The sequence below is a fragment of the Microtus ochrogaster genome, linkage group LG9 (genome assembly GCF_000317375.1).
Source record: "Microtus ochrogaster isolate Prairie Vole_2 linkage group LG9, MicOch1.0, whole genome shotgun sequence".
In the NCBI taxonomy this organism is placed as follows: domain Eukaryota; kingdom Metazoa; phylum Chordata; class Mammalia; order Rodentia; family Cricetidae; genus Microtus; species Microtus ochrogaster.
Window position 1 is genome coordinate 916,971 of NC_022034.1, and position 11,446 is coordinate 928,416.

An 11,446-nucleotide genomic window follows, 5' to 3' on the forward strand; every position below is an offset into this window, starting at 1 on the left:
TTCAGAACTATCTATTCCTTGGCTCATTTATGTTATGTAAGGCTTTATTCATTGACATATTGTGGATATTCTGTATAATTTTTAGATATTAATAATCACTTATGTAACAAATAAAGAAAAATATTAGGGCTATAAAGGATGTAGATGTTCTTCATTCTGATTATTATTTCCATTGTTGAACAAAGTTATTTAACTTCCTATGATTCTGTCAGTTACATAGATTATATTCTATGCTATGAGAGCTCTTTTCAGAATGTTTTTGACTAAATCTTGAAGCATTTCCCCTGCATTTTCCTCTAACATTTTCTGTATTTATTATATTATTCTGTATTTATTTCATATATTATATTATAATACCTGATATATTTAGAATTATTTTTGAGTTAAATAAGATTGGTGTATAATTTCATTCTATTTACATGTGACTGTCACTTTCTCCTATCACCACCCGCAGAAGGATATTGTTTCTTATATTTTTGGATGTCTTTGTTAAAAGTTTCAATATGTTTTATTGAACACACACACATATATATATATATGTATATATATTCTATATATATTCTATGTCTTTTTCTATTCAGTTAATTTATATACATAGAATGTAGTGGTACACACTGTCTTTGATATTTATGGTTTTGTAATACAATTTGAGATCATGTATTGTGATAAATTCACCCTTGTTTTTTGGGAGAACATCTTAGTGTTGTTCAGAGAGAGAGTTTTGTTCCCCCTTTTAATTTAGGATTGTTTTGTTTTAGTCTGTGAAGAATGTCACTTAAATTTTGATGGTGATGGCCTTGTGCCAATAGAAAACTTTAAGTAGTGTGTCCATCACCACAATATTAAAAATATTATATTCTATTTCATTGTGTATAAGTGCCATATTATATCACTGTGTAACCATTTTCTTCTAGACCCTGAGTATATGAAGACATGATCTATGATCATTAACTCCCACTACTATCTGTTGTTTTCATTGGACTGTGAACAGTAAACCGAGTATCTTCAATATTGCTTTATGAAATTCCAACATGAAGAACACCACAGAAGCAACTACATTTATTCTCAAGGGACTCACTGACAACACTGAACTACAGATCATTCTCTTTTTCCTCTTTCTAGCGATATACCTCTTTACCCTAATAGGAAATGTAGGACTAATTGTTTTAGTCATTGGAGATCCACAACTCCACACTCCCATGTACTGCTTCCTCAGTGTACTGTCTTCTGTGGATGCCTGCTATTCCTCAGATATCACGCCAAATATGTTAGTAGGTTTTATGTCAAAAGACAAAATTATTTCATTCCATGGCTGTGCAGTACAGATGTTTCTTGCTGTTACATTTGGAACAACAGAATGCTTTCTTTTAGCAGCAATGGCTTATGATCGCTATGTAGCCATTCACAGCCCACTTATGTACACAGTGAGCATGTCTCCTAGAGTCTATGTGTCACTCATCATTGCTTCCTATGCTGGTGGGATTCTACATGCTGTTGTCCACACAGTGGCCACATTCAGCCTGTCTTTCTGTTGTTCCAATGAAATTAGACATATATTTTGTGATATACCTCCTCTACTTGCCATTTCCTGCTCTGACACATATGTAAATGAGCTCCTGCTCTTCTTCTTTGTGAGTTCCATAGAACTCGTCACCATCCTGGTCATTCTGGTCTCCTATGCTTTCATCTTCTTGACAATTTTAAAGATGAATTCAGCTGAAGGGAGGAGGAAAGTGTTCTCCACATGTGGAGCTCACCTCACTGCTGTTTCGATTTTTTATGGCACTATCCTCTTCATGTATGTAAGACCTAGTTCCAGTTATTCCTTGGAACATGATATGATAGTGTCATCATTTTACACCATTGGGATTCCGATGCTCAATCCCATCATCTACAGTCTGAGGAACAAAGATGTAAAAGAGGCAATGAGAAGAGTATTGAGAAAAAAAATCATATTAAATATTAAATTAAAAAACTAAACTACATTTTCAGTTTATCTTTATGACATGTTCTTAATAAACACTTTTAATATATTTTATTACTTATTTTCCATTGAATTTTTCTTCTCCCATAATACATTCTAACATAAAATCACCGTTGCTTATGACTGCTTATACCAAGTGAGCTGACCTACAAGAGTCAAGGCAATTCTCCCAACCCATCACCCATCTCCACATAGAAGCTCTGTGATTACAAATGCATGTTGTCATCTTTGGTTTTATGTGTATTTTAGGGATTCAAGTTCAGAAAAAAACTGAAATTAAATAAAATACTCTCTGTGATTATGGGAATTGATAAACCCACCTATGGTACACAAAAGAAGATAATGACTCACTTTCTCCCAGAATCTTTCAGTAACAAATAATTCATTATTTAAGACTAACCTAATCACTCATTCCCTGAATAAATCCAATCTCAGGACAGTTGGTTAAGTCTATAACAGTCAGAACAATATTGCACCAATGGGTACATCTTACCTAGAAGGTTGCCATTGTAATTTTCAGAGTTAACAGCTGTTTAATAATGTCAATGCCTATTCTCCCTTATTAGCCTGCATAGATAGATCTCTTGCAATAATTAAGTTATGAAGTAGAGAGAAGCTATTCAGAACAACTATAGCTTGATTTTTCCATATGATATATTGTGGGTCCTAGGTTGCCTTCAGGAATTGGGTCTTATTATATAATTCTGGTGTGTAAGCAAGAGGAATAACAAGAACCTATGTTCTTTTGGAGCCTCTGTGTCCTTTGTAACCAATGACTCTTATGTGTGTATCCCACATCTGACTATAATAACCCAAAGCTTAAAAAAAAATAAAAAATAAAAAAATAATAACCCAAAGCTTATAGAAACATCATTATCCAGCTATGCAGGATCCCTTTGTTCTAATTATTTTTAAATGAATATTAGCTGGATATTGGCTTTAGGTTTCCATATTGGCTTTTCCTACACCTCTTAGGTACACCATCCTCACTCCATGCCTACTGGTTTTTCTCATTTGCCAAATTTCCTCCTACATTTAATTTTACCTTTATTCTTTCATATCTTCTTTGCTCAATGCATTCCTCCTAACTGGCTTCTTTCCAATTTCCTCTCATGCACATCCGTGTTTACACACAAAGTAGAACCCACATGCTAGACTTAACATGTAGCAATTGTCTTTCTAGGACTGGGTCAACTCACTCAGTACACTTTTCTGAGCAAAATTTTCTTGTCAGTGGAAATAAATGGGCTATTCCCGCATGATAGAAAAGCAAAACTGATGTCAAGTAATTGTTTTCATGGATCTCAAAATCACACTTTAGCTTTCAATAGGAATATTCTATTACATATAAAATATATATGTGAGCATATAAATATGTGTGTATGTGCGAGTGTGGTTTTGTAGCAAAAGGCCATGAATTTGGAAGAGTGATGAACATATAGGAGGGTTTGTTGGGAGGAAAGGTAAGGGATAGTGGTATAGTTATACTACATATCAAAAAGCAGAAGAAAAAAACTTAAAAATGAAGATAATCATAGTCCACGGAGAAACAACCAACAAAAATATAGAGAAAAACAGTATGGGTTTATAAAATGACTAAGTATATAAAGGTGCTTGATAACAGAAAGATATTGGCACTGACCACATGAGTTTTATCTCTGTGATATCAATGGTGGAGGGAAAGAATAGATCCCTGTCCCCAAGATGTCTTCTGACTTTTCCCCATGTATCATGGCATGCAAACACACACAGACACACAATGAATAAATATAACAAATGATTTTTAAAGTCATGTTGTTTAATTAAAATGTTGCATTCAGATTTTTGGTTTATTTGAAAGAAAAATTAAAGCTGGAGGCAAAGAAGTGTTTCATTGAAAAAAAAGGTGAATTTATTCACAAAATCACTTCTCAAGTAGTCATCCTATGAAAAAGTTTTCTTTCTGGTTAAAAAAAAATATGTTTTGAGAATCCCTACATGAGGACTCTGCATTTGGGATTGTTACATAGTGCTTGCTAACAGTTTATCATAAGTTACACAAGAATCATTTAATCACAGGGTCCTGAATACCCAGTTTCTTCTTAAGTATAGTAAAATTAACCATGTCTTTCTGACCAAGAACAATATTCACATAAAAATATTTATTTAAATTTTATCAAAATTATTTGGTATGCAGGAGAAAGAATTCGTTTTTAAAAAAATGTTACCTGAGAAAGAGAAAGATAATTGATGTCTTAAAATAATTTCTAATACATAACATACTACTAATTAAAGTCATGACATGTTTGTAAATTGTAACTATGCACATTTCATGCAAACATGGATTAATGACTAAATTTTGTTGTTTAAATATATATATATATTAATTATGAACCAAATTTTTCCACAATTTCTTCATTGCTGCTTTTACATCTTTGTTCCTTAGACTGTAGATGATGGGATTCAGCATAGGAATCACAATGGTGTAAAATATTGACACTACCATGTCATGGTTTGACGCAGAGCTGGAACTTGGCTTCATGTAACTAAAGAGGATTGTACCATGGTAAATAGACACTCCAGTGAGGTGGGAGCCACATGTAGAGAACACTTTTCTTCTACTCTCAGCAGAGTGCATGTTCAGAATGGCAAAGAGAATGAATCCATAGGAGATGAGAACAATCAGGATGGTAATGATCTCAATCAAGCCCACCAAGTATAAGAGTAGAAGCTCATTGATATGTGTATCAGAACAAGAAAGAGCAAGCAATGGTGGAATATCACAAAAGACATGCCTAATTTCATTAGATCTGCAGAAGGACAGACTGAAAGTGGCCACTGTGTGTATAGCACCATGCAGAACTCCAACAGAATAGGAAGCAACAATAAGTGGCACATAGACTCTGGGTGACATGGTTACTGCATACAGAAGTGGATTGTAGATGGCTACATAGCGGTCATAAGCCATTGCTGCCAACAAAAAGCATTCTGTGGTCCCTAAAGTAACAAAGAGAAACATCTGTGTTGCACATCCAAGGAATGAGATGGATTTATCTTCTTCCAGGAAGTTGACCAACATTTTGGGGGTAACAGCTGTAGAATAGCAGGCATCCAAGAAAGACAAAACACTAAGGAAGTAGTACATGGGGTTGTGTAATCGAGAATCCCCAATGACCAAAACCACCAGTCCAAAGTTTCCTATCAGAGTGAAAAGATAGATAGCAAGAAACAGTAAAAATAGGAGGACCTGCAGTTCAAAATCATCTGTGAAGCCCAAGAGTATAAACATGGTAGCTTCTGTCACATTCTGTAAGGGAATCTTGTGGCCATCCATAGCTTATTCCAATCATTCCATTTTAGTTTCTGTTTATATATTGCACATATAAAAAATCCCATATAAAAAACTGTCTCATTGTATCTATGTTTGGTTCTTAGGGCATAATGACATTCTTGGTAATAATGGCATGGGAAACGTCAAGTAAATTTTATGAAAGCAGACAGATCTCACTATATGAGGTAAAAAAAACAAAAGATAATTACACTTACTAGTTAAATATAAATTTATAAAGTTAAAGTTCCAGCAGTTAAAACAGATTTTTATCCAAATAATTGTCCATCTGTCTCTTCAAATTATAGTTTTACATTTTTGTGTTTTATTACGCTACATTTTTATTTTAAAATACTATATTTATGTACATGTGCATGATTTCAGTATCTTGAATTGAAATAGAACTGTATCACACCACCAACCTTTTTTTCCAAGCCACTTTCAGGTATTTTACCTCCAAAGTTCTCAATGTCCTCCAACCCTCACACTAGACTTGAGAGCCCATTTTTTTATTGTTTATACAAAAGTAAATATGTATGCATAAGTATATAAATACAACCTCTGGGCCCATTTTTCTTGTTTGTATATATATGCTTTCTGAGATGGTCACTCAGCTTTGGACAACCTATGTGGGCCTATTAACAGGGAAAGGCTAATCCTTCTTCCTGCATAAATAGGCCAGTTGTAGATCTGTCTAGGAGAAGCATCCCATGAAAATTTAGCCTTTTCCATTTAACATGTCCATTCATATTACCATTGGCTATGTCCTGTTTGTGCAGCTATTTTGATTATCAAAGACACACAAAAAAGGAGTAAATTCAAACTATTATAATGGAAAGTACACACCTGCGTAATAGTCCTTATTGTGCTGCAAATACACCTAACATTATTTGTTAACATTTCAGGTTTTTAAACATGAGAATCCACACTCTATCACAGTTAAATTTTAAAATAAAAATTTATAGTAAAATTATAAATAATAATTTAAAACAATCCCTTGGCTCTCTATTAAAAATCTCAAGAAAACACAACCCATTGAGCCTAGTAAACATTCCTGGGCTGATTCCTGCATAATCACCCTGTTTTTATTTTTGTTTTTCTTTTTTTCAGCCTGTTACAGGTTAAGAGTCTATAAAATATTAAAAGCATGTGCAGAGGGTAGAGGAGTGATTTAGCCAGGTACATTAAAAATCTGAAGTGTGGTAAAGCTTGCCAATTTTACTGAACTTTCATATCAATTTGAAGAAAAATAGAATTTTTATAATTTAGATCAAGCCAGAAATCATGTAGGTATATTTTCACAGACAGATCTTCAGAGTCTATATAAATATTTTGTTCTAGTCTATAGAGTACTTTTGTAAATGTGTTTTACTGAACAATAACTGTTTATTCTCTTCTTAGACGATTACAGAGTAACATATAAATATGTAATCAGTCTATGTAAACACAGATAATTTAAATATTAACATAAGAATACATGGAGGTAGTTTAATACAAAATGTTGTTATTGATAGTAATTTTAATAATTATTTAATTGTACAAATATGCTAGGTATACGTTCATGGACTCAGAAAATGAGACAAAATATTCTTGTTATCTCTCCTTTCTCCCTTTTCTTTATCTCTCAAAATTGGTAAAGGAATTTATTCGCGAATGTTTACTTAGTAGGTAAGATACAAATAAGAAGTTATCAAATTAATAGAAGTATAGTGAAAATAATTGTTAATGTAAATGAGGTTTCCAAATTTATTAATAGTTTTTTTAATAAGCATAAGAAAATACATGTTAATTGCTATGCACTAGAGGAATGCCATTTTTACTGTAATGCTATGATTTTATTTCTCCTCTAAGGTCTAAAAAAAAGACTGTAAAGGATTAAGAACTGCACTTAGAGTCTAATTCCTGATTTTAAAGTCTCATAGATAGGTCCCACTGATCAACAATGTGTGCTTCAAAAATTCTTATTTCATAGTCTCACTTGACTCTTTACCTCATGAACACAGACAATTGCAGTGAAAGATTTTATGAATCCATTACAACATATATTCCAGAATAAAAATTAATATTTGCAATACACATAACTCTAAATTTTAAATCTGAAATTTCATTCATATAGTGAAATGCTAAGGGCAAATAAAGTAACTTTTCAAATAAAACATTAAATAATTAAGGAAGCACCTGCATTAAAAACATATATATCATATCTTATTTTGACATTAAATATAATGACTGTCTAAATTATTGTGTAAGAAGCCTCATCTATCTCAGTCACATTTTTGGCCTGGGAATATGTCAGTTAAATAATATGGATTTCCTTATTGCAATATTTTGACCAAAATATTTTTAGTTAGTATTGTTTTCATATTGTTTGGAAAACAAGAATATGGGGTCTGAAATGATGCAACCTTTATTTCCAATCATAATTTATTAGAGAATTTAGTGAGAAACTATAAGAAATTTAGACATAATTGACAATACTAAAGCATGCTAGTTTTTCCCAAGATTAAATTTGAAAACTTTATTTCTCTCAAGTTACATTTAAGGATAGTAATAATTTTTATACGTTACATTTGCAAATAGTCTCTCTAATTTCTTTTATTATAGGTAAAAAACTTATGTAGAAGGCATTTTAACTACAATATCCTCAATTACATATAATTTAAAAATAAGTTTCTCAATTCTCATAATCATATTCATGGCAATAATATTGGAAATACTAAAACGAAGTGAATATAAGAGCAAAATGTATCTACATGATGTGGAACTATTGTAATATGTTACAAAATATGTGTTCATTTTTCTTATTTTGTCTACTTAAGAACTTATGAAAACATAGTGTAATATAAGCTTATACAAAGGGATACTAAGTATCAACTAAATGTACAATGTAACCTTGTCAGACCTTATCTAATAGACAAAGTAGCATTCAATATTTCAGTTCCCTGAAACAGACTTTCTTCATGACCATACTATGTCTTCATTGTCTACTGCTATACTTGAAATATCACTCTATAAAAATAAAAGAAGATAGCATTTCTCTTTGGCTTATTAAACAGAGGATACTACATTTAAATAAACTGCACAGTTTAGAAATAAATAGCTAAAAGTACATTTAAATATATAGCCAGTAAAAATGCACAAGATTCAAATAACGAGGTTAGAAATCAAAATAAAAGAAAACTGAATCAGAAAAAAAGATTCTGTACATAAAAAAACTCATATGAAGCTCATTTTTTGTCCTAATTTGTTTCATTCATTAAAAATATGTAGCTTCTAATGTATAGCAAAATATAAGTAGTAATTCAGCTCTTTCCCTTTCTCTTCTCAGAAGACTGACTCAGTTTTCAACACAACTCTGTTTAATTTGGTTTTCCATATCATAGTTACGTATTTAGACTCGTTCTAGAATTTGAAACCAATTGTAACATTTAAAACATTTTATGTTTTAAATTTAATGTTACCAATTTTAACATTTAAAACTCTTTGCTTACTTACAAAAATGAACTGCTTGGTCAATTAGAAAGTGCTCTGGATGCAATGCATATGAGGTTTTATGTCATCTTGTCCATCTCTTAAGGGCCATGGTAATGCCCCTGGGATGATTCATGTACTTATGGTTTAGAAACTTACAATTTAGTGAATAGTAAACAAGTTGAATTTTCCTAGAAAAACAGACTAAGTCCTGAAAATGATGATTTAGAGGCAATTTGGTCAATGTTTAAATTAAATATTCTATCAAATGGAAAAATTGAGTAATTCATAAAAGCCAAATTTTCAACTTTAACTCTAATAACCTGTGACACTTTATTATTATTAACATATTATAATTCTCATAGAATATTAAGAAAATAACTCAGAAATAAAAGTACATTGATTAAACTTAGTGAAGAAGTGAAGGACATGCAAACTATATAATACAAAGCATGGCTGAAATAAATACAAAACAGGAACGGTGGAACCCATCCATGAATACATTCAATTTGGGTTCAGTGATACCAAGAATCATTATACAACTTTTATTAAATATATTTTAATGCAAATATTTTAATCTATTTGAAACAGGTGACAGTTTCTCCTGCCTCTTGTCCTCCATGTCCTTGCCCTGCCCTGACTCCCCACAAATCAACCTCTCTTTTTTTTTTTTTTCTGTTCAGGAAAGGACAGGATTCGGTGGATATCACAAAACATAGCATATAAAGATGCAGTAAGTCTAAGCACCTCCCCATGCATTAGGATTTGACAAAGAAATCCAATATGAGGATAGGGTCCCAAAACCCTTTAAAAGAGAGAGACAGCCCTTGCTTCCACACGAAGACTAAGCTACACAACTGTAACATACATGCAGACTGTCTGTCAGTGCCATACAGGATCCCTGGTTGTCGGTTCAGTCACTTTGAGCCCCTGTGAGCCCAGGTTAGATTGTGTTGGTTTTCTTCTGGTGTCCTAGACCCTCTTGTTTTTACAAATTGTGTTCCCCTCTTGTACAGGATCCCTAAACTCCACCCAATGTTTGGATGTGGGTCTGCACTCTTTTCAATCAGTTACTGGATGGAGGCTCTCCATGACAATAGGGCTAAACACCAATCTATGAGTATACCAGAGAATCGTTAGACATTATTACAATAACATTTTTTTCTCCAGTCATGTTTGGTTATATCCTAGGCTATGGGTTAATCCAGCCTCTAGTTTTTTGTGCTTCAGAAAATGTCAGGGCTGAGATTACTCTGCTGGCATGGGTTTCAGTCTAGACCAGTTGTTAGTTGACTATTCCCTCAACCTGCAGACTACCCTTACCCCAGCAAAATCAATAAGCAGGACAGAATATATATTGAAGATTATGTGGATTGGTTGGTTTTCCTTCCCCAAAGCAATGTATCTTACCCTCTCTGAGGAGTGAATGAGGGTTGGGTGGAAAGAATTAGGTGGAGGGAATAAGAGGAAGGGAGGAAGTGGGAACTGAAATTGGTATGTAAAATGAAAAAAAAAAAAAGATAGTTTAAGCCAGCTACACTGAACATTATAGAAGAGAATGTGGGAAGCACACTTGAAAGCATTGGCAGAGGAGACTGCTTCCTAAATTTGAGCCCAGCAGTACAGACACTGATAGAAACAATTAGTAAATGGGACCGCCTGAAACTGAAAAGCTTCTGTAAAGCAAAGGACATGGTCAACAAGACAAAATGGCAGCCTACAGAATTGGAAAAGATCTTCACTAAACCCACATCAGACAAAGGTCTGATCTCCAAAATATACAAAGAACTCAAGAAATTGGTCATAAAATAAACACATAATCCAATAATTTTTAAAAAATGGAGTAAAAACATTTTGAATTTAGCAAAAAATGGATGGAGCTAAAAAAAAGTTATTTTGAGTGATGTAACCCAGACACAGAAAGACAATTATCATATATACTGACTCATAGGTGGTTTTTAAACATAAAACAAAGAAAACCAGCCTACAAACCACAATCCCAGAGAACTATGACAACAATGACTACACTAAGAGAGACTTACATAGATCTAATCTACATGGTAAGTAGAAAAAGACAAGATCTCCTGAATAAAATGGGAGGATGGGAACCTTTGGGGAGGGTTGAAGTGGGGAGAGGAGAGGTAGGGAGTGGGGCAGACAAAAATGTAGAGTCCAATAAAAATCAATATAAAAGAAATTATATTAAAAAGAAGTAAAAGGGGGAGGATTCATTTGGAAGTATTGAAAAACATACATTTTAGACTGTAGATGTTAGTTTCTTCTATAGTTACTTTTCCATTTCAAATAAATATATTATCTGAAAAAACAAACAACAAACACAGACATCGAATACAGAAAATTATTAGGATACATACATGTGTGTCTTTGAAGAAAATGGAAACAAAAAAGAACAAATGATCATTTATTAAAGAATTCATTTTAAAATTATTTTACACACAAGTATTTATACTATAAAAAGAAACTTAACTGTAGGTATTGCATTTAAGTATAAGAATTGTAAGGTTGTCAAAAGTTTAATAGCTGCATACAAAAGCAACAGTACTGCAGGCATATTTTGAGTTGATCGATTTACAGTATACCATGTCTAAAAAACCTAAGGAGGGCCTGGCGGTGGTGAGGCAGAGGCAGGCGGATCTCTGTGAGTTCGAGACCAACCTGGTCTA

At 32.8% G+C, this 11,446-nt stretch overlaps 2 protein-coding genes across 2 annotated transcripts; one reads left to right on the forward strand and one right to left on the reverse strand.

The window, feature by feature from the left end:
* The first annotated feature begins 1,031 nt into the window (after positions 1 to 1,031).
* On the forward strand, positions 1,032 to 1,979 carry LOC101992898 (olfactory receptor 141). Its single transcript, XM_005363290.2, has one exon. The coding sequence runs from the start codon at positions 1,032 to 1,034 to the stop codon at positions 1,977 to 1,979; it is 948 nt and encodes a 315-aa protein (XP_005363347.1).
* A 2,367-nt stretch (positions 1,980 to 4,346) lies between these two features.
* On the reverse strand, positions 4,347 to 5,321 carry LOC102001297 (olfactory receptor 1094-like). Its single transcript, XM_013352310.2, is given in 1 exon segment — positions 4,347 to 5,321. A coding segment is annotated over 1 exon segment (972 nt). The 5' UTR covers positions 5,319 to 5,321.
* Positions 5,322 to 11,446: the final 6,125 nt, after the last annotated feature.